The 23,524-nt window shown below is 43.4% G+C and overlaps 1 protein-coding gene across 1 annotated transcript in view; it reads left to right on the top strand.

The window, feature by feature from the left end:
• DENND3 (DENN domain containing 3) overlaps positions 1–23,524 on the top strand; it is a gene marked incomplete at its 5' end in the record, with an annotated part of 62,032 nt that overhangs the window by 14,528 nt on the left and 23,980 nt on the right. The window contains 7 exons of the mRNA XM_029913402.1: positions 1,582–1,800; positions 5,353–5,474; positions 6,549–6,704; positions 10,567–10,663; positions 13,679–13,782; positions 20,287–20,468; positions 22,840–23,361. Coding sequence (XP_029769262.1) covers positions 1,582–1,800; positions 5,353–5,474; positions 6,549–6,704; positions 10,567–10,663; positions 13,679–13,782; positions 20,287–20,468; positions 22,840–23,361 — 1,402 coding nt within the window. The remainder of the gene's footprint in view (positions 1–1,581; positions 1,801–5,352; positions 5,475–6,548; positions 6,705–10,566; positions 10,664–13,678; positions 13,783–20,286; positions 20,469–22,839; positions 23,362–23,524) is intronic.

The raw sequence follows: 23,524 nt of genomic DNA on the forward strand, positions 1-23,524 counted from the left end.
AGAACCCCAGGTTGGTAGCGGGCTGAGCGGGCCGGTGGCTGGGACCCCAGCTGGCAAGGGGCTGGCAGCCAGAACCCCAGACTGGCGGCGGGCTGAGCGGGGCCGGGACCCCAGACCGGCGGCGGGCCGAGTGGCTCAGCCCGCTGCCGGTCTGGGGTTCCGTCCGCTGGCTCCTGCCAGCCAGGGTCCCGGCTGCCGGCCCCGCTCAGCCCGCTGCCGGTCTGGGGTTCTGGCTGCCGGCCCCTTGCCAGCTGGGGTCCCAGCCGCCGGCCCTGCTCAGCCTGCAGTCAACCTGGTGCTCAGGGTGGGGAGGGGGGGGGTGAGGGGGTGCAGGAGTTGGCATGGGGTTTGGGGGGGCTGGGTATGTGTGGAGGGTGCAGGAATCAGGGATGGGGTCGTGGGGGGGATGCAGGGAGCTGGAGTGCAAGGGGGGGTGCAGGGGTCAGGGCAGAGGGCTTAGGGGGGTGGGTTGGGATCAGGGGGGTGCTCCCAGCCCCCTGCCCTGAGAGGCTCACGGCAGGGGACTGGAGGGATACGCCCCGCTCCTACCCCCTTCCCCGCCTCCTTGCTGGTCTGAGCAGCGAGGGCGCTGGGGCTGCTCTTCTCCCCTCCCTCGCAAGGGCCATTGGCGGCAGGGAGGGAGAGGAGGCGGGGCTCCACGCAGCACGCTGGGGGAAGAGGCGGGGGAGGGGGAAGCTTGGCTGCCGGCGGAGCCTGTTGTACAGCAGCAGTCGGCAGGAGCAAACTTGCTTCTGCCCCCTGCACCCGCCAGAGAGAGTGGGGGGTGGAGAAGAGCGGGCTGGGTCAGGCAGGATTTTTAATGGCACGCCGCTGCCTGCCGGGGTCCGGCTCAGCCCGCTGCCGGGACCCCAGCAGGCAGCAGCGTGCCATCAAAAATCGGCTCACGTGCCGTCTTGGCACTCGTGCCATAGGTTTCCGACCCCTGATCTAATCCATCTCAGTTCCGAAAATAGATAGTGTTGGCTTATTTTTTTAGCCATGCCCACAATCTCACGAATTTGTCTGCATGCATTTGGTGCACAACCAGCCTTCCCATCTGAAAATGTTGTTCATGATCACCTCCTTCTAGTGCATCTGGATGCATGTGCATTTGGGTAATTGTGCCCATACAAGCATAACAATTTGTGGCCCTTTTCTCTAAAATTTATGTGGTCCATTTGTGTGTTTCATCAGTGTCTGGTTTGGCTTTTTATCCCTTAATTTTGGTGCTATACAGGCCTCTTACATTGTAGTCTTGTGGCTAGAGCCAGTGGACTGATAGCCAGGACTCCTGAGGAGAAATCCTAGTTCCACTGAAGTAATGGCAAAACTCTCATTGACTTCAGTGGGGCCAGTATTTCACCCCGGTTTTTATTCCTAGCACTCCGGCTGTGTAAGAATCCTTTAACTTGTATTTGCCTCAGTTTATCAATGTGTAAAATGTGTATTACTGTAACACTGATCTCCTGAAGGTGAACCTCAATTTGTAAATGGTAAAGTGCTTGGAGATGGTTTTAATAGAATTTGCTCGATGTAACAAATATTACTACTAATATTAGTTATTTTCATTATTGTTTCCAGATTATAACTTGCATCTTAACGGAGCAGAGGATTGTTTTCTTTTCTTCTGACTGGGCCCTGCTAACACTCATAGCTGAATGCTTCATGTTGTACCTTCATCCTATTCAATGGCAACACACTTTTGTACCTATTCTATCTCGTCAGATGCTGGATTTTGTAATGGCCCCAACGTCTTTTCTTATGGGATGTCACATTGATCATTTTGAAGAAGTTAGCCAGGTTTGTCATAGAACATTCCCACTCTGGCTGCCCCTTTTCCCTAGGTCTGTTTAGTAAGCCACCTCCCTTTCCTCAGTTCAGTCCCTCTTTAAAACAAATTTTTGCCAGATTTCTTGGAAAAAGGATTTTTAACTTCAACAGAACCATCATTTAGTTATCGAGTGATTTTTATTCTTATAACTCTTGTCTTTCCTCTCCTTCCCCTACATGGTCTATGATCCTTGTTTGTTATGTGATGTCAGATTTGGGTTCCAATCCTACAAATGTATGCTCAGATGTAATTTATGCACATGAGTAGTCCCATTGAAGCCAGTGGGAATTTTCCTGTTGATAATGTTTTGCATGTACGTATGTGATTGCAGTATCAGGCCCTCACACTGTAAATTTTTCAGGGAGGGCTCATATCTTTGCTTGTTTCTCTGCGGCACCAAGCACAGCTTTGAAAATGCTTAATAATATTTTTGTGCAATACATGGGCCTCAAATTCCTAATTCTTTGTCATGACGGATTTCCAGATTAGCATTTTTAACACTTTAACTTTAGCAATATAAAGGTGAGTTTTTAGAATGGAGTTTCAGAATTGGATTCACAGTTTCTTCTTCTCTTTGAATTTTAATATTATTTTAACAAGTGTTTTGTGGGTTGATATATAAAGAGCATTTTCAGTGAAAAATAAAACTTCAACTGCTCAAAGTGACACTGTCAGATGGTTTGGGCCCAAACTTTAGAGATTTACATTTGTTTGAGGGTTTGTGAGGATATGGCTACACTACAAGGTTTTTAACGACATGGCTGTGCCGCTACAGCTGTGCCGCTAAAAGGCGCACAGTGTAGCTGCTGTTTGTCAGCAGGAGAGAGAGCTCTCCTGCCAACAAAAAACTTCCACCCCCCCACAAGTGGCAGTGGCTTTGTCGGCAGGAGAGTGCTCCTGTCGACAAAGCGCTGTTCACGCCAGCGCTTTTCCTCGGTAAAACTTTTGTCGTTTGGGGGTGGGTGTTTTTTTAACACTCCTGAATGACAAAAGTTTTGCTGATGATGTGCCAGTGTAGACCAAGCCTGAGAGAGACATTTCTTTGCAGCGTTGGAAACCCAAACACAACAGCATTGTGCTAGTAGATATAAGATTAATGAATATGACTATAAAGCAAATTAATCAGTCTAGTCTTGTCCAGGATCAGTAAAATGCAAAAACAAACATCCTAACCTGTGAAAGTAAATTGTAGTAAAAATATTTTTAGTCTACATAATATAGATTGGTGCAACTAACACAGGTACATTTAAAAATATTATTCTTATCTCAGTGTCGCTTTGAAGTTTTTGTATGTACACTGTATTATAATCTGAATGATATAATCCTTGATCTTGCAAATAGATTTATGAATTCAGAACTTTATACATATTAATTTATTTCTCCAGTTATTTTAAGTATGAAAACTGAATAAGGACTATTCTGAGACAATTTAAAAAAAAAAAAAAAAAAAAGTACCTATAGCTTGTCTCACAGATCCCATTGAGTGTCCCTTCCTGGCCACCCACTAGGATTTATTTGAAGGGAATCTAAAATTCTGCTGCTCTGGATTCCCAGGGGGTGGTAAGCTTCTGGAATCTGAGCAGAGTCCAGCTCCAGTCGCAGGGTCCCTATGGCCACTCATAGGGCACAGACCTAGTATTTGTCCCTATATGAATTCCACATGAGTGGTATGCATGTGCCCCAGTCTGGGAATATTTACATCCTAAAGGCAATATCCCTCACTAGCTCACCGTTCCCTTGGGAGTCCTTGGGGGATTATCTGTGTTCCATCAGGCAGGAAAGCAAGGTCTTTCACCCCCTTGCCTATCCTGCCCATGCAGCAGCTTCCCTCATCTTACTCTGGGGCAAGTTGTCACTCTCCCCTAGTTCCCCACATGAGTCCCTTTATAGAGTCCTTTTGTTCTGCCTTTTAGTAATTTTCCATTACTCCCAAATCCCCCTTCCTTCAAGAGAAGTTACATACAGTCTCACAATAATACATAAACAAATGCATTTTTAATACAATGGACCCCAAAGGTATTAAACTTAATTTCAGTAAGGTTTAACTTAATTCAGAAAGGTTTGACCCTGATACGCAGGAAACTTCCAGCGACATGTCACAGCTTGTACGTGTATGTTGATGTGTGGAGGATTTATGGACTTACCCACTACATAGAGAGAATATTAGATCTCTAAATCTGTGTATTTTGTCTTTGAAATCCTAATAAATTAATGTGAGACTTCATTTATATTGAAAATAATTGTGTAGCTGTCTCAGTCTTCCAAAAGGCCAAGTTAGAACAGGACCATCCCTTTCTGGTTATAAATTACAATACATTCCTAACAAGTTAAGAGCAATCACTGTGCTGGAAAAACTCACTTTATATTTAAGTGTCTGCAGGCTACATCAAGAAGAAATAAATATTTTATCAACATTATTTATACGGTAACTCCTCACTTAAAGTCGTCCCGGTTAATGTTGTTACGTTGCTGATCTATCCGAGAATATGCTCGTTTAAAGTTTTGCAATGCTCCCTTATAAAGTTGTTTGGCAGCCGCCTGCTTTGTCCACTGCTTGCAGGAAGAGCAGCCCGTTGGAGCTAGCTGGTGGGGGCTTGGAGCCAGGATGGACCGGCAGCCCCCCTATCAGCTCCTCGCTCCTCTAAGTTCCCTGTGCGGCAGCCGCCCAGCAGGCTATCAATTGCCGGGCAGTTCAGCTGTCCCTCCCCCGCTCCCATGTGCAGCTCCTGCCCTCTGCTTTGGAGCTGCTCCTGGGAGCCTCCTCTTGCTGTGCAAGAGGGAGGGGAAGAGGGGTGCTAATGTCAGGGTGCCCCCTCCCCCCCGCTCCTTTACCCCATCAGGCCATCTCCACAGAGCGGGAGGGGACACGACAGGGCTCAGGATGGAGGGAGCTTGCTGGCAGCAAGTTGAGACAGCAGCTGCTGATCTACTTAAAAAGGCAGTGTACTTAGAGTGGGTCAGCATACTTAAAGGGGCAATGCACGTCTCTCTCTCTCTCTCTCACACACACACACACACACAGTATGTGTCTCCCTCTGCCATGCTGTCTCCCCTCCCTCCATTGGTGCTGCCTTGTAGAGTGTGAGGCTGCATTAACAACAATGTGTTACCCCCTTGAGGGCTCAGCCTATTACTAGTTCATCATTTAGCAGAAAGGCATTCCCTGGAAAATATCCTACCCTCTGACTCCTCCACCTCAACCAAGCTTCACAATCATCATTGCTGTGTACAGTATTAAATTGTTTAAAACTTGGTGTGTGTGTGTGTGTGTGTGTGTGTGTGTGTGTGTGTATGTATGTATGTATGTATGTATGCATACATGTATATATAGATAGATATAGTCTTTTGTCTGGCGAAAAAAAATTCCCTGGAACCTAACCCCCCCCTTTACATTAATTCTTATGGGGAAATTGGATTCGCTTAACATCGTTTCACTTAAAGTAGCATTTTTCAGGAACATAACTACAACGTTAAGCGAGGAGTTACTGTATTTAATCATTAACATGTTTGTTTTTAAAAAGGAAGCTGAAGATTTAATTCTAATCAACATTGATAATGGAGACATTACACATTCAAAATCATCTGTAGAGGAGGCGGTAATTCCAGATGTCCCTTCAGAAGCAGCAGAAACATTTATAAAAAGGTAAAAAGAAACCTGAGTGGTTCGTGCTGTAAGTAGGATAAGTCCTATGGAAAACTCTTTATGACAGATTTTGTTTACTTCACATCAATAAAAATACCAGACTGGGCAAGGGTAAATTGGACTTTTTGTACAGGTAGCTTTATACAGTTACAGTCATAAACACAACCCCAGTATCCCTTCTTTATTATCTGATCAATGTAATGCTTCTTTCCTTATGGTTATAATGTTGGTATTCCATATTCGTGATCAGTCTATACTGGAAGAAGGATAGACACTGGATATGGTTTAATTAGGCCACAAATTTATCCTTTAGGTGTCTGGGACTACCCAGCACATAAAAGCGTACAGTGCAGGTAACTCCTTAATTCTTTCAATATCTATCTGAGGGCTTTCGTCAGACCCTCCCCTCTCCCCCCCCCCCCACCCCCGCCTTTTCGATTTTGGTCCCTAGCCAACCTGCTGCTGGGACCTTAACATCCTTTCCCCCCTACCCCCCCCAAATGAGGGTTAAGGTGGGCTATAAAGGGGGGGGGTTGGCTCCCTGCTGAGCTAGTCATAAGCGTCCTGAACGCCTCCTGTTCTGCTCCTTTAACAAACACCTCTTCGTGGTGCAGGGAGGGCTTGCCCTTTATCAAGTCCCTGCCCCTCAGGTTCCTGGGGGATGAGTCAGTGTTCCCTTGCTGACCTGTTCTGCTTCTGCAGCAGCATCTGTGCCTCTCTACGCCCCCTAGCCCTTAAAGTGGTATACCCCTTCCCCTGGTAAGCCAGATGATGGCCACCCCATTTAAGGTGTAATGCAGTCATTGCTGACTTATTAGAAGGCAAATATTGCCCATACCACACAAGAATGTTTCCAGGGAGTATGTACACTGGAGATGTCCAAAGTTCCATGTTTTATTACGAGTAGGCTTCACAAGAAATGTTATTGGCTTTATAGCAACACTTGCGATTAAAATCTTGTAATTTCTTTAGTTGAAAGTAGAGTAAGATACAAGTTTCTCTTTATTTTTAAAAAACACAAACAAAAAACCCTTGGTTTTTAAGGGATAACTCCATTAATTTTCTCTTTTCTAGAGTTGAGAGCCTTCAATTGCATTATGATCTAGAACTCTGTCACCTCAGCTCCAATACAGACTTTATTGAACTGCAAATGCGCAGGAGGGCTTGGCAGCAAAAACTGAATGCTGAAGTTCAGCAGATTACTTTGCAGTTAATTGTCAACATCTTCAGGTGGGTGATGATAATGATTGCATGTCATAAAACCCTAGTACCAGTTAACATCCACACCTACTCTGTCCGGGAATATTCTGTTGCTATTTTTCTTTTTAGATACTGTGAAAAATCTCTAGATCTGTTGAAGGACTGTGATAAGAATTTTGTTGCTAGCTTAGTATAGTGGCCAGTGTAGCAGTTCACATATTTGGGTATAGTTTCATTATGTTATCTATAACTTTAGATAAAGAGTTCATGGTATTTTGTTATATCCTGAGAAATTAAAATTCTTGTTTTAAACTCCCTGCCATTGCATGTGAAAACATCAGGAAGAGAGAGGTGTAGCCCAAAAGTCTCAGATTTGGTTCGGTATAAATAGCACTAACAGTCACACAAGTAGTGCCAGTGTCTTCTAGGCCTGCAAACTCTGCAAGGGTCATAAGAAGGAATAAAAATATGCTTAGGGAAAAGGGATTGTCTAGGCATAGCCAGTGGACACAAGGCAGAACTGATTCTTCTTATTGTTTCTGTGACCCTTTAGCTCTGTATGACTCTTCCATTTGTGCACAAGTTTGGATGCAGTGACTGATCTTTGCAGCCCACTGACACTTCCTATTGTCTGTTCTGTGTCATGAGTCTGCTCCCCCAACCATGTGAAATTTAAAGCATAAGAACTCAAACAGGAAATGAAAAGTTATTAAAGTGCTTTGTAGTCTGTGGTTATAGATGGCATCAGCCATATTGTGGCAGTCAAAGTACCAATATGTTTAATTCATTTTCTCATAAGCAGGTGAAAGAACAGTCAACTTGGCTTTGATTTTTCTTTTTGGTTTCAGTCACTTTCATAAATCTTTCCCCCAGAAATCTATTGTAATTTGCCTTTACATTTCTGGAAAATCTCAAATTTCCCCTTAGTTCCTTGAGATCTTACTTTATTAATGCAAGCTTGTGTAGGTTTGAGCAGAAACAAATTATTTCAATATTAGTAAAATGTACTTGTAAGGTCCTCTCCCAGATTCTCTGAGTATCTTAATCACTTGGACCAGAGTCACATTTTTCTTTTCCTCTGAGGTATTTGCCCAACTGCTCCAGCTCTACTGGTTCTGAGACCCTAACCCAATACACTAATATTCATATAGTACCTCAGCATGCTCAAAGCATTTACTGAACCTCCCATTCATGTGGGACGTCCATACGTTTGTGTGTGTTTGGAGAGGTGTTACTTCTAGTGCCCAGGTCCTACAAGAAAATAGAGGACAGCACAGAGAAAGAGCAGAGATTCGGTAAATCTAGATTTACCAGTGGGAGAGCTCCATGGTCTGCTGGTAGATTTATCATGGTGATATTTTAGCTTAATACAAAGGAATAAAAATACTGAAAAACAATGAGGAGTCCGGTGGCACCTTAAAGACTAACAGATTTGTTTGGGCATAAGCTTTCGTGGGTAAAAAACCTACTTCTTCAGATGCATGGAGACTCCATAAATCTGTTAGTCTTTAAGGTGCCACCGGACTCATTGTTTTTTGTGGATAGAGACTAACATGGCTACCCCTCTGATAAAAATACTGAAGGTCTGATGATGATTCTGCAGGCTCCAGTGAGTGAGTTCGTTAAATTCAAATGATATATTTGTGATGGTTGCTAATGTAGCATATTGTGAGATAAATGGAACAGTACAGTAATCAGGGAAGTGTCTGCATATAGCTCCATCTCAGTAATAAATGTAAATTGACATGTTAAGACTATTTGAGCTCACCCCTAGGGCATTTGTTCAATTCGAGGGAGCTGGCTTGCTGGTACTCGATTGCCACTTAGTAGATACTGACATAGTCTGGAGAAGGAAAAAATGTTTTTCTAATGAGTCTGAGGAATCTGATATGCTGCCAGTGTGAGATTTGCTGAGCTTTTACGAGTGACTGCTATATACTCGAAATAAAGATTAGGTGAAATATACTTTGCTACCTGACAAGTTTAACTCTTAAAATTACATTGAATACTTGGCTACAAAAATGAATAGATGCTTCGTCTCTCTAAATAGATAATATCTAGAATTAAAATCTGTTAGCATTCTCCAAATGGGGTTGCCATCTTTCTTCTTTTCTTCCTTCAAACTGTCTCTTCTTTTGTTCTTTTTTCCAGCAATGTCTCTTCTGTCTTCTAATGCTCTATCTACCAGAGTCCAGGAATGAAGGAAAGTAAATCTTTGTTGATGAAATTTCTGTTTCCAGCTCAAGCTGTCTGTTTTTGTTCTCCTCAATAAAGTGTCTTGTATTTCTGTATGCAGAGGTTTTATACTTAAATCTATATTATTTAGGGTGTTTTTTAATATCCTTTTATTAACCACTATTTTTCTAAATTCATATGAATATTTAAGCTGCCATAATACAGTTAAGATAATGCCATCAGTCAATGATTTATGACTCAAGCGGAGGCAGTGTGGTCCCATGGACAGTACACAGAACCGGGCAGTTGAGTCTTGGGTTTTAGTTGAGCTCTGCCAGTGATTAAGTGTGTGACCTCAAGCAAGTCACTTCTTCCATCTGTGAAGCAGGCTGATGATATCTACCCGACCCTTAGATAGTACCTTTAGATCTATGGCTGAACAGACCTAGGCATTTTTAGTCCCTATGAAAAATTTTATAAAGAGCAGCGAACATACTGATAACTCTTGCAAGACTCTGCAAACACTTCTAGACAAAATTGCCACACTCCATTTGCCAAGTTTGTCCGCTTCTCCCACAATTCTGTGGAATTTACAACTGTGCAGAGGGCCAGACCAAAGTCTAGGCACCATTTAAACCATATTTTAATCATATTTGAGTCTTTAAAACCCTACTTGAGTCTTGAGACTTATGTGGTACACAGGTCTTGTGCTGGCTCTCTGCACAGGAGTGAACGTCCTCAGGTATGTTGTCCCAAATTTGGTTCACCGTACTATTTTACCATATTCATTCAAATCCTTCCTTAAAATTCAGTTCATCCTTGATACTCGATATGAATTAGTAATTATTATATAATAACAAAACAGATCCCTTATTTCAGCCACCATGTCATGCATACGTCTAGGATAAGTAACCTCATGTTTTTTACCCACAGCCCTTGGTTCAGAGAGTAGCCCTCTTGCAATCAATCTCTCCCTTCCTGTTTCTAGAGTAACTTGCTTTTTTGGCCTCTTCCTGGAGTACATAAGTTGCTATTAACTTCTGGTTTGCAAGGGAAAGGGGAAAAGCCTCTGCTTCCTGCCATAATATATATGCTAAAATATAGATGCATTTTGTTTTGTTTTGTTTAACCAGTTCTCCCTTTTTTCCTGTCTCCTTTTTTCTGAATTAAATCTCTTTTGCTTAACATGGTTATCGGTAAAGCTGGCTTTATGGCTGGACTTAGGGGACATTGCACCTGGGTGTGCACGCAAAACATTGCAAACTATCAAATACAAATTGCAATGTAATGGCACAAAATGAGGCCCCGATTCTGCAGTTAGATCTGCACAGGCAGATCTTTTTGTCTGTATGGTGCCCCAGAGTGGGGTTCGTGATGGCTTCATGGGTCTGTCCACACAGATATAATTGCAGGATTGGGGCCTAAGTAATTACATTAATAAGCAGATGGTACTGCATGGTAACTCAGATATTGAAGTTGACCCCAGTATGTCTCAATGGATTTTCTGATGGAAAATGTCAGTGATAGCAGGTAGCCTGTCTTACTTCTATTGATAAGATTCTACATTTATTTTCTTTAAATAGGTGATTAAAAATTGTTCAGAAAACAGAGCCTGCCTTCTCGTAATACGTTATGTTTCTATTAGTACCAGTGGTTCACTACAAAAATGCATTTCTTTAAGAAATCTCCAGACTTATAACATGCTCTTTATTAACAGGGAGGTAAAGGACCATCTAAATTATGAACACAGAGTGTTTAATAGTGAAGAGTTTCTGAAAACAAGGGCACCAGGGGATCAGCCATTTTACAAAAAGGTAATTACATCCTTGGTGTGTTCTAATCACCTGTTAGCTTATTATTTTATTATTATTATTACAAAACACCCCAAATGAAACTATTGAAATTTGGGCTATATTTTATAAGCTATTAGTTTTCATGACACATTGACTAGGCAAATATGATAGCATATTGTTCTCTGAAATTATTTTGTCTCTCTTCCTCAGGTGCAAATGAAACTTATTTTTTCAAAGTGAAATTTTTCTTTTGCAAATGGCCGGCATGAGACTGAAGTCACAGTTAAGGCTTCAAAATAGGACTCAAGTGGGCATAGGTCTTGTGCTCAAAAGGGGTGAATTTTGCCTTAAGTGAGCCACAGAAATTTACCGTCCAGGAAAATTAATCCTTACATTCAAGGGTTTTACACACCATGATTTATATTGATGGTAAAGTCAATTTTGCAGCTAAACCTCTGGAAGATACATTTTAAAATTTTAGGGATTAGGTTTTAAAACAAACAAACCCGAAGTTTGGAAGAAATATAAACCCTCATGTTTCAGGGTGTAAGTCAACCTCGAACTACTGAGGGTTGAAAAGATGGTTTCTCGATGGGCAGGTTATTCCATAACGGTCTACATCAGAGTTTGTTGCATGTTCCTCTGAAGGAGCTGGTTCTGACCACTGCTGGAGACAGGATTCTGCATTAGGTGGACCCCTGATCTGACCCATTATAGCAATTCCTATTTAAGATGACAAAAGCAAAGGAATATAGGGTTTACATTATTTTTAATCTACTCCTTTTGACCGTAATCTCACTTTAAGGAGTGTTGAATGCCTATGGGACAAAGTAGGAGAGTTTGAGGGAGTGGGAGCATCCAAAATCCTATCTGCCATTTCAGATTCACTCCTCAGAAGGAGTAAGATCGCAAGTGCACTTATAAAATTTACAAAAGCTTCATTTGTAATGATATTGCTACTTAGACAATTGGTTCTCCAGGAGCCGTGCTCTGAATCTGGCAAAGAAATCAGATCACTACCACTAATAGATTGTAATAATTAGTTTTCACCTCGACTAGATAATGAAGCTTTTTGAGTTTGCTTCTCCAAACAACAAGTAGAATATTTTTGAATGACCTATTTCTAGAAGATGCCCAAGTTCGAAGGAAATGGGTCAAAACACTAACTCATTTTACTTAAATCTGTTCTGTAGACTATACTAATGTTCATGCAGATCTAATAGGACAAACTGCCAAATTTATGGTAGGATAATTTTTATTTTGCCAAGATTTTTATTGTGCAAAATATGTATGGCAAACAGAACAAGGAAAAAATGTACAAATCACGAAACAATCCACTAATATTTCTATGCAGGAATATTTCCTCAAGACAGCTTAAAATGTTTATAAAGAAATTTCAAAGCCATAAAGAATGTTGCATACAATGAATTATTTGTTAAAAGCACAATTTTTGTATAATAGTTTGTAACACTTCATTGTAAACGAAATATTAGTAAGTTAAGAACTAAAATTGACATGTATATAATGCTTTACATCTTCAAGTTGCTTTGAGGATTTGTGCCATCTAAGTCCTCAAAATTTACCAAAATAAAATCAAATGACCTTATTTTCTTAAATGCTAAATAGCCTAATGATACGTTCATTTACAACAAAATCAAATTGGACCGCATTTAATAAAGTGGCCAGTAATCCCAAGCATTATATTAAAAGGGCAATTGGTTCAGTTGCTGCTACCTGTTATCTTAATAAACCCAATTGTCAATATAGCATGCCATCTAGTGGGAAAATAAAGTTACAAATATATATAAATAAAAATCCCACAATTGCTGCTTAGATGCCACTTTGACAAGTGCATTAGAAATACTGTATGTAGATCAATGTATTTTTAATTGGAATGGACCACCTGGTAATTTTAGTCCTGCCCCACTGCATTGTAGCAGAACTTCTTATATATGCAGTTTCTTTTTTCCTTTCTTATTTTTTAAATACATAAATATATTATTCAAATTCACTGAAGCCCTGTGAACATAATTCCCTCTGGCCCTTAGCCTGTGATACCTCTTTCCCGACATGGAGTTTATGCCCCAGGTAAAGTAGTGGAGAATCAGTTTATTTGTTTTCCCATTTAAAGAAAGCTCTTTTTCATAACTACAACCAAAGATATAGATACCATCTTGCGTTAACCTTAGTAAATTTGTGAGGAGGTCAGGTATCACAGGCATAGGTGTGGTATAAAAACCTAGATGGATAGTAGGGAGACAACATCAATGAGACTTAAACATGTGCTTAAATGCTTTGCTGAATAGGGTAGTTTGGTGCATTGGTGAACAATTTTAAGAGCCCTGTGCTAGAAATGTTTATACTGTGTTTCTAGAAATGATACAAATTATTGGTTACATATGGTGGTGGTCATTTTCTGTCATTTGAAGTGGTAAGGGAAGAAGGGAGACCTTTAGGGAGAGTTTGGATGTGTGTGTAATATTTTTGACTTTAGATGTGTTTCTAAGCGTCTCAGCGATAAGTCACCTTAAGGAGGGATAATTTAATGGCTCTCACAAGAGGGAATATTCAGTCAACGGCAGGGATATCATCCCAATTTTCTCTTCAGTTTGGCAGTAGAATTTTTTAACATGGAGCTGTGAGGAGCCTCTTCCTTCACATCATGAATTAAGTTTAAAGTTGCCCAGTTACAATCAAAAGTTATTAGAAAATATAAAATTTAGTTTTTTTTTCTTGTTAAATTTGTAGTTTAATATATTACTGTCTGTCATTAAAATGTATACCATAAAATTATACAGGGTGTGTAAAGAGGTTGACTTGATGTTGCTGTTGGAATTTTTAAGTTTTGCTTTTCTTGACTTTTGTGATTTTTTTTTTTTTTTTTTTTTTTTTTAATTGTGCAATGTTAACATTGCATTCCTATAGGCTTTTGCATTTAATTCTATTAGGTCAATAAAATGGATGAAGGCTATTAATAAAAAATGTATACTTGTATATGATCAACAATTAATATCAGTTTGCTGTTGTGTATTGCAGGTGTTAGAGACCCATATATTTCACTCGTTTCTTAAAGCTCGTCTGAACAGAAAGATGGATGCTTTTGCTCGTCTTGAGTTGAGCACTCAGTCTGAAGAAGATAGGTAAAATTTTCTCACTACAGTTTACCACAGACTTGATTTTCCTTCCATTGAAATCAATGCAAAAATGTCTTAGAATGATAGTGATGTAGGATCATGTCCTATATATACATAAGTTCTTCAAGGAGTGTCTCTCTGGGTGCTCCACTTTAGGTGTCTTGGCGCCCTGCGCTTGTAATTGGAGATTTGTAGTAGCAGTGCCCGCTTGGGCCGCACACTTGCCATAGCTGTCTCGCGCAACTCCGAGCAGTTACATGGCGGTGCGCAGCCAACCGCCCCCCAGTTCCTTCTCTACCGCCTTTGCCTTGAGTCGGAGTGACAGCAGCACCCTCTCTTACTTTAGATAAATTAATGGTTCATAGCTGTTCCCGATAGTGTTAGCTTAGTTGTAGTTATCTACCCTATCCCCTTGTCCTCTATATTTTATGTTTTACTTAATTTTTCTTAAAAAAAAAATATATAATATTCCCTTCCCTCTTTTATTCCTGCCTCCCTGGCGGGTACTCAGCTCTTGCCTTGAAAAAAAAAAAAGAAAGAAAAACAGGGTTTATCCCTGTTCTTTCTCCAAAGGACTTTCTCTTTCAGGCAGGCCTAGCTCACCTGGCTTTAAACACTGCCCAACTTGCAGACTCTCCATACCAGGGTCTGATGGCCACGCACAGTATGTCAACTGCCTTGGCAAGACGCACATTACCCAAAAATGTCCACACTGTTGAAAACTGACAGGAAGGACAAGGAAGGCCAGGGATCTCCAATTGAAGCTCCTTATGATGGAGAAATCCCTCAGACCAGCCTCTGACCTGGAGTCCAGGACGCCTCCTGGCCAACGGTTGCCAGCAGCAGTGTCTGACAGGGGATCTGATTCAACAACGGCTGCTAAGGAGCCTGCTTCTAGAAAGGCTACCAAAAAGTGGCCCCAAACATCCCCACACTGAGAATCACCTAAAAGAAAGTGATCTCCAAATGAAAAATCTGCCCCGGTACCGATGGCACCGAGAGTGCTGGACCACGAGGCACCGGGAACGTCTGGTGCCGAGACTTCCCGAGAAGTTAAAGGCCCTATGTGGGCAAGCTCTAATGCAGGTGCATGTAGAAAAGTCTGATCTGAAGAAAAGCTCGGCACCGAGCAGTACAATGGCGCCACCTGCTGTACCTGTGTAGCACAGCTCTAAGTCATCGGCACTGACAGCTTCAACTCTTAGTGGTCAGTGCACGATGCCTTCCCGGCACCAAGCTTCACAGTCCCGCAGCATTTCATGAGGCACGTGGACCTGATAGCGGCCTCCATGCCTGAATCTCCTCTACTTGGTACTGACAGTACCCCGTCTAGACTGGGACCAAGCCTGGTAACCATTCCTTGTGGATCAGCCCCTCCTATCTCCAGTGATGAGGAAGAAGAGGATGAGGCAGTAATATACACTCCTTGCCTAAACCTGGACTTTCTCATCACCAAACATCTACAGACATGTGGGGCTGGTATGATCAACCATGGGCACTGCCCCCTATACCAGTGGTCTCCAAAGAGGAGTGCAGCCGGAGCAGTGTCGCTTCGGCAGTTCGGGCAGGAGTCTGAGCGCCTCTTTTTTTTTTGCTTGGGGCGGCCCTGTGGCGCGGCAGGGGGTGCGTGCTCAAAAATTTTTTACTGACGGGTGCACGATCAAAAAAGTTTGGAGACCACTGCCCTATACCATTCCCACCCAGCTGGCCATACTGGGATCCATGGGCAATGTATAGGGTCTAAAATCTCAGGCCTCCTAACCTGCTTAGGTTCAGAGCAACACTGTCCCCTTCTCCAACTGTCCCAGCGCCCTCAGAGACACAAGAGGAAGAGACCTAGGAGCCTGAGGACACAGCTGAAGGTGACACTCTGCAGCCCACTCACATCTCATCTTTGTCACCGGACAAAACGATAATGCCACCCCGCCCTCCCACTATGGGGGATGATTTCAAATCTTTTCAAGACCTCTTCAGAAGGGTAGCTGAATCCCTGGACATTTCGCTAGCACAACTACCAGAGACCCAACACAAGCTCACGGACATACTCCAGGTATCCTCAGTGGCAAAGATAGCCCTGCCAATTAATGATGCTATCATGGAGCCTGCAAAAATAATCTGGCAGACATCCACTACAGCCCCTCTCTTGTGTAAGAGATCTTACAAAAAGTATTACGTGCCAGCAAAAGGAGCTGAATTTTTATTCATCCACCCCACACCAAACTCTCTCGTGGTGGATGCGATCAAACAAAGGGGAAAACCACACCAGTCCAGAATGACCCCATATGATAAGGACTGGAAAAGGCTAGACTTCTTTGGATGGAAAACCTACTCCTCCGCGACACTCCAGTTCTGCATAGCCAATTATGCGGCCCTACTGGCAAAATAAGCACACAATCTGTTTCTGAAAATGTAGAATTTGTTGAAAGTTTACCTGATGACAAAAAAGAGCAATATAAGGCAAATGTTTCTGAAGGGCATCTCTTCACCAGGACGGCCCTACGGGCCTCTCTTGACTCTGCAGACAGGGCAGCATGGTCCATTGCAACATCCATGGTCATGCGCCGTGCATTCTGGCTCCACCTTTCCGGGTTCCCACCTTCCCAAGGGAGATCCAAGCCACTGTTGAGGACTTATCCTTTTGAAGGGTAAAAATTATTCGCAGACAAAACCGATGTCTCTCTACACACCTTAAGGACTCAAGGGTGAACTTAAAAACCCTGGGCATATACGTACCTGCAAATAAAAAGAGAGAACAGGTTTTACAACCAGAGATTCCGGTCTACACCATACTTCCAGCCACAAAGACGATTCCAGTTTACACCATACTTCCAGCCACAAAGACAGTACAACCAACAGCGTAAACAAAACCAGAACGGATGTCAGCAGAACCAAGATCAATTTTCAATGTCTCAACTATCCACCTCCAGACAATCATTTTAAAGGTGTGGTAAAGGGCACGAGACCTTCACACTCTCTGGTTCCAGAACCAGATATGGTCCCCCACCCATTCGGAGACCATCTGTCACCATCCTACCCAGTCTGGAACACCATCACGACAGACAAATGGGTTCTAGAGATTATCCAGAAGGACTACTCCATCCCCTTTATTTCTGTCTCACCTACCCAACCCTCTTCCCCGTCCCTCTTCAGGGACCCCTCTCACGAGCACCTGTTATAACAGGAAATAAACCACCTCGTACAATTAGGTGCCGTGGAACCCGTACCATCCCAACACTGGGAGAGGTTTTTATTTCCATTACTTTCTAACTCAGAAATGGAGACCCATTTTGGATTTACAAAAACTCAACAAATTCGTGAGAACATGATGATTCAAAATGATGAAACTAACCACAATAATTCAGGCATTAGAGAAAGGAGATTGGCTCTCAGCCCTTGACCTCCAGGATGCTATTTTCATATTACTATTCACCCATCACACAGAAGATTCCTGAAATTCACCCTAGGGAATCAGCATTTCCAATACCAAGTACTACCCTTCGGCCTGTCCACTGCCCTAAGAGTTTTTTCCAAGGTTCTTGGTGTCGTTGCAGTTCACCTCTGCAGACAAGGAGTGATGATATTTCCATACTTAGATGACTGCCTGCTAAGGGCACCAACGCAGCAAGGAGCAATAAATGCCACGCAGACCATGATAACCCTGTTCACTGACCTAGGGTTGCAAATAAATGTACAAAAGTCCACACTAGTTCCTGTCCAAAAGTTGGAATTCATAGGGGCCTACCTCGATTGTCTCACAGCAACATTACCCCGACAACACTTCCTCACTCTTGTCAACCTAATTTCAGTGGTGATGGACAGCCCACAAACATCTGCCAGAACATGCTTACAACTCTTGGGGCACATGTCTGCGACAACCTTTGTTCTAAAATATGCTGGACTCCACATGAGATGCTTACAGGCATGGCTTCGAACAGTGTATATACCACACAGATACGCTCTCAACACACGCCTCACAATGCCATGCAGGGTAAAAGACTTGCTAACACGGTGGACAGAAAACGTCTGCTTAGGAGTTCCTTTCCAACAAAAAGCTCCAACCATGACAATCACGACAGACGCTTCCTTACTTGGTTGGGGGGCACATCTACGTGACAATACAATCTAACGCTGCTGGTCCCCAGCGGAGTCCAACTTGCACATAAACTTATTGGAGCTAAGAGCAGTCTGAAATGCATGCAAGCACTTTCTCCCTTTAATCAAAAACAATGCCATCAAGATCCTTATGGAAAATATAGCATGCATGTTCTATATAAATCTCCAAGGGGAAACAGGATCATACTCCTTATGTACAGAGCCAATATGCCTTTGGAATTGGTGCATCACGAACAACATAGAGATATCGGCATCCTATGTGCCGGGATTTCAGACTACAACAGCAGATCAACTAAGCAAGGATTTTTCACAAACCCACGAGTGGGAGATGGATCCTGGAATTCTCAAAGCCATATTAAAACTGTAGGGGTTCCCCACCATAGATCTATTTGCAACAGCTCAGAACGCCAAGTGCCCGAATATTGCTCCCGGGCCAGATTGGGACACCACTCCCTAGGCGACACACTCCTAAACTGCGAAGTGCAACTGATGTATGCATTTCCCCCAACTCCTCTTAAGCCAAGTCATTGACAAGATCAGGCAGGACAAATCCAGGATCATTCTCATTGTACCCACGTGGCCCAGACAAATGTGGTTCCCATACCTGCGTCAGATGGCAGTGAAACCGCCTCATACCCTTCCCTTAGTGCCTCACCTTCTATCACAAGATGCGGAATGCGTCTGTCACCCCAACTTTGCAGTACTCCACCTCAAGGCCTGGTTACTTACTCCATGGCTGATGGGGGGTCGAGAAGGACTGTTCTGAGGAAGTGAGATATACTACTGAGCAGTCAGAGACTAAGCACAAGAAAGACACATATCCATAAGTGGAAACAATTCTGCACTTGGTGCCAGGGCAAACAGATCTGTCCACAGTCTGCCCCACTGTCAAGAATCCTCAACTATATACTGGGGCTTAAAAAATCAGGGCTATCCATGAGCTCCATCGGAGTACACTTGGCTGCCATCACCTCTTTCCATGACAAGGTGGACGGAGTCACTATATTTGCTCACCCGACGATTAAACGCTTCCTTAAAGGCATAGAAAACACTTATCCCACCCTAAGAAACCCTACATCCATGTGGGACCTCAGCCTTGTTCTTTGCGGTCTTACAGGAAAACCGTTTGAGCCCCTTGCAACTTGCTCCTTGTTGCATTTATCTATGAAGGTGTCTTTCCTCATTGCTATCACGTCCGCAAGACGGATGGGAGAATTAGGTGCCCTAATGGCACATCCATCTTATACAATATTCTTTAAGGATAAAGTAATCCTACGATCGCACCCCAAGTTCATACCCAAGGTTGCCTCCCCTTTTCATTTAAATCAGCCCATTTACTTACCTGTATTTTTCCTAAGCCACGTGCTGATGGGAGGGAGGCCTCACTCCACATGCTAGATGTTTGCAGAGCATTAGCTTTCTACATAAAAAGAACAAAAACATCCAGAAAATCACCTAGACTATTCGTTTCCATAACAGAATGCTTGAGGGGCCAAACCATCTTAAAACAGAGACTATCCAAATGGGTATCTGGATGTATCCATTTGTGCTACCAAAACAATAATCTGCAACTCCCACTGGGAGTCTGTGCACGCTCCACCAGAGCGTTAGCAGCATCTGTGGCCTTTCTAAATAATGTACCTATCATTGACTTTTGCAAAGCAAGTACCTGGACATCAGCCCATACTTTCACTAAACACTATGTGTTAGAACAACAATCAGCAGCAGATGCTCAGTTTGGACTTACAGTGTTATCCACCATCAATAGACCAACTCCAAAGCCCCTACCCTCCACTGAGGGGCACTACTCAATAGTCACCTAAAGTGGAGCACCCACAGGAACACTCCTCGAAGGAGAGGGTTACTCACCTTGTGCAGTAACTGAGGTTCTTCGAGATGGTTGTCTATGTGGGTGCCCCACTACCCTCCCTCCTTCCCTCTACTTTGGAGTTTCCAGCCGATTCTCTGGGGTAGAGAAGGAACTGGGGGATGGTTGGCTGCGCACCGCTATGTAACCGCTCGGAGCGGTGCGAGACTGCTACAGTGCATGCGCAGCCCAACTGGGCACTGCTACTACAAATCAATTACAAGCACAGGGTGCCAAGACATCTAAAGTGGAGCACCCACAGGGACAACCATCTCGAAGAACCTCAGTTACCACACCAGGTGAGTAGCCTTGTCTTTCTAGGTAATTGATGAGCCATCTTTTATGAAACTTTTGTCACATCCTTTGCAGTAAATGTCCTGCAGTAAATTGGCGATAGTCAGAGTGCTGTGAGTTGGTAGGTGTTACTGTAATACAAAAAAGAGCAATAATAATAAATTACAATTTATCTTCATTTATGCTGCTGCATAGTATAATATGTGTAAAATGTAATTAAAAATTGTTTTCTTCAGATTAAATTCAATGCTTGATAGCCCAAGAAGACTGACTGTGGAGAAAATGGCTTCTAAAAGATTTAACCCTCAGTATATGATTAGTAAACGTATGGTAATAAGTATGCCTAATCTACAAGATATTAAGCCTCATGATAGTCCTGCTAGGACTTCATCACTCCGAAGATCAGAGACAGAGCATGGTAAGGAAAAATGTATCTAACAAGTACAGTATCTTGTGATATCGTGGACCAGGTATTTGGGTGCTCACTCGCCTGGTGTGGCTCACAGTTGAGTGCGCCAATCTCAGGTCAGACTGTCAGAAAACAGGGCAGACACCCAAACTGGTGGTATATTCTACAATTAGATTTCACCAAGACAGCCACGAATGTGGATTCCTGAAGCACCAAACTAGTTTTATCATAGACAGTCACCGTAGACACTCCAGCCTATAGTACCACTCTCACAAACTGGACTTTATGATGAAAGGTATTTAAACCAAATTCACCACACATCAGGTTCTTCCAGCCCTCTGGGGCAAGTCACTTACCCAGGTCAATCGGTACTTCAAATCACACACCAAAAACAACACTGTAGCCAATCCTTAGTAAACTAACTAAGATTTATTAACTAAGAAAAAGAAATGAGTTATTAAATATTTAAGCAGATAAAATACATTACAGTTGTATCAGAGTATATAGTGCAAAATAATATCAGGGATGTTAAATCTGCTAGTTTTCTATGAGTTTCTCTGGGTTGCCCAAATAGATTGGGGACCTCAGTCTTGTTGTTCAAAATTTCCCTTTGTTAAAATTCAACATTCCAGAGATGTGGTAGGAAAGAGGAGGCTACAGGCTTTTGTTCACTCCTTTATATCTTGACCCCTTTTTGCTGGAAAAATCCTGGCTGTGTTACATGTCAGACAGCTTCATGGCGTACGTGCTCTGTCATCCATCCTTCATCTGAATTGCAGATTCTAGCTTGCACCTTTGCCAGAGTGCCATGTAAGCTATCTTCAGGGACAACATGCAGACACCTTAGTTTACAACTCCTTTGTTATTTCTAAAGAGCTAACCCAGGGGTCTCAAACTCAAATGACCACGAGGACCACATGAGGACTAGTACATTGGCCCGAGGGCTGCTTTACTGACACCTCCCCTCCCCCCGGCCGGCCTTGGCCCCGTCCCCACTCCAACCCTTCCATGAGGCCCCGCCCCTGCCCTGCCTCTTCCCACCCCTTCCCTGCCCCCATTCCAACCCCTTCCCCGAAATCCCCACCCCAACTCCGCCCCCTCTCTACCCCCAGGGGGTGCAGGAGGGATGAGGGGTGCGGCAGGGGGTCAGGTTGCAGGGTAGGGCAGGGGGTTGGGCTGCAGGAGGTGTGTGGGGTGCGGCAGGGGGTCGGGGTGCAGGAGGGGTGCAGCAGGGGGCTCAGGGCAGGTGGGGTGCAGGAGGGGTGCGGGCTGTGGCATGGGGCTCAGGGCAGGGGGTTAGGGTGCAGGGTGCGGCGGGGGCTCAGGGCAGGGGGGAGGAGTGCAGGGTGTGGCAAGCGGTCGGGGTGCGGCAGGGGGCTCAGGGCAGGGGGTTCGGCTGCAGGAGGGGTTCGGGAGGTGCAGCCAATGGGAGCTGCTGGGGGCGGTGCCTGAAGCAAGAGCAACACACAGACCTCAGTGCCCCGCATCCCCCAGGTTCCGGCCGCTTACCGGAGTGGCGCGGGGGCAGGGCAGGCAGGCAGGGAGCCTGCCCTGCCCCCGGTGCGCGCCGTGCCGGAGCCGCTCTAGGTAAACGGTGGGAGGGGCGGGGGGGGGGCGCAGAAAATAACCCCGCGGGCCGTGTGTTTGAGACCCCTGAGCTAACCTGTGGGCGTTTCTCAGACTCACAACATGTTTAAGATACAAACACACATAAAAATTTCATAACCCCGCATGCAATGTCTTGTACTTAGTACAAAATTTATCACAATTTTGTAACAGGACCATATTAGTGTAGATGGTCACCTTCCTTTCTATACAGTATCACACTGACCATGTAAACACAGCGGAAGTCAGGAGGTGGTAACCAAACCATGCATGAAGTAGTGACTTGCATCATCCTGAACCTTTGGCTGCTCTGAGCTCAGAATTGTGCTATCCTGTAACCACCACAAGGGACTGAACACCTACTCGAGTGTTGTCATTGTGGGGCTGCTTCCTGGACCAGTTACTGTGTCCATTTATCCTTTCCCACCTAGGGCTCAGTTCAGAAATACATTTAAGCAGGTGCTTAAGCTCATCTCTGTTCAGCAAAGTCAATGGGGTTTAAACATGTCCCAGAACTAAAGTATGTGCTTAAGTGTTTTGCTGAATAGGGATGGACTACTGAATCAGGGTCTGTGCTGGCATCAAGGAGTGTGTGCGAACAATTTTATTTGTCTCACAGGCATAATATTGCATTACTGGGGGAGCAGGTCACATTTTAGGTTATGCAGGATATATTTTTAATTTTTTTAAAAAAATTCCTTGTTTGAAGATGCTTGTAAGCTTTCATTCTTCACTTTTTTTTTCGAGCTTTTTTTTTTTTTTTTTTTTTTTTTAGCTGTAAAATTGTCATCTAAATCAATTAGTACGTTCAGGATCCCAGAAATTCACTTTCCTCTGATGAATCAGTGTGTTCACACCTACTATACAGATTTTATCAATCATCTCACCAGAGCTATAAATATTTTACAACATGATAACTCAGCACTGCTGGCAAGGTATTTCTACCTTCGTGGACTTATTGGTTTGATGCAAGGGAAACTACTGGATGCGCTTTCAGACTTTCAGAATCTATATAAAACAGACATAAGAATTTTTCCTACTGATCTTGTGAGGAAGATGGTGGAAACTATGCCTCCTTCTGAACGTTCCCTAGCAGAGCGCAAACCCGAGTTGAAGAGGTTGATCAGTCAAGTGATGGAAAAACAAAGAGAAGTTACAAAAGTAGATGACCATGTAAAAAATTTTAAATTACCAAAAACACACATGCAGTTGGACGATTTTGTGAAGCGAATCCAAGAATCTGGGATTGTCAAAGATATAGACACAATACACCGGCTATTTGATGCCTTAACAGTAGGTAAGTAGAAAATATGTTGTGTTAATGAACATCTATTTTTTATACTTTTATTGATAAGTGATGTAAGTGGCTGTCTAGAGTCTATTTTTTTTCTCTGGCCTTCAGGAAAATATTTTCAAATGTTTCTCAATGCAATAAGCGTCCGTGTGTGTGTGTGTGTACT

Source organism: Terrapene carolina, unplaced genomic scaffold (assembly GCF_002925995.2).
Source record: "Terrapene carolina triunguis isolate 2854851 unplaced genomic scaffold, T_m_triunguis-2.0 Scaffold58, whole genome shotgun sequence".
In the NCBI taxonomy this organism is placed as follows: Eukaryota; Metazoa; Chordata; order Testudines; family Emydidae; genus Terrapene; species Terrapene triunguis.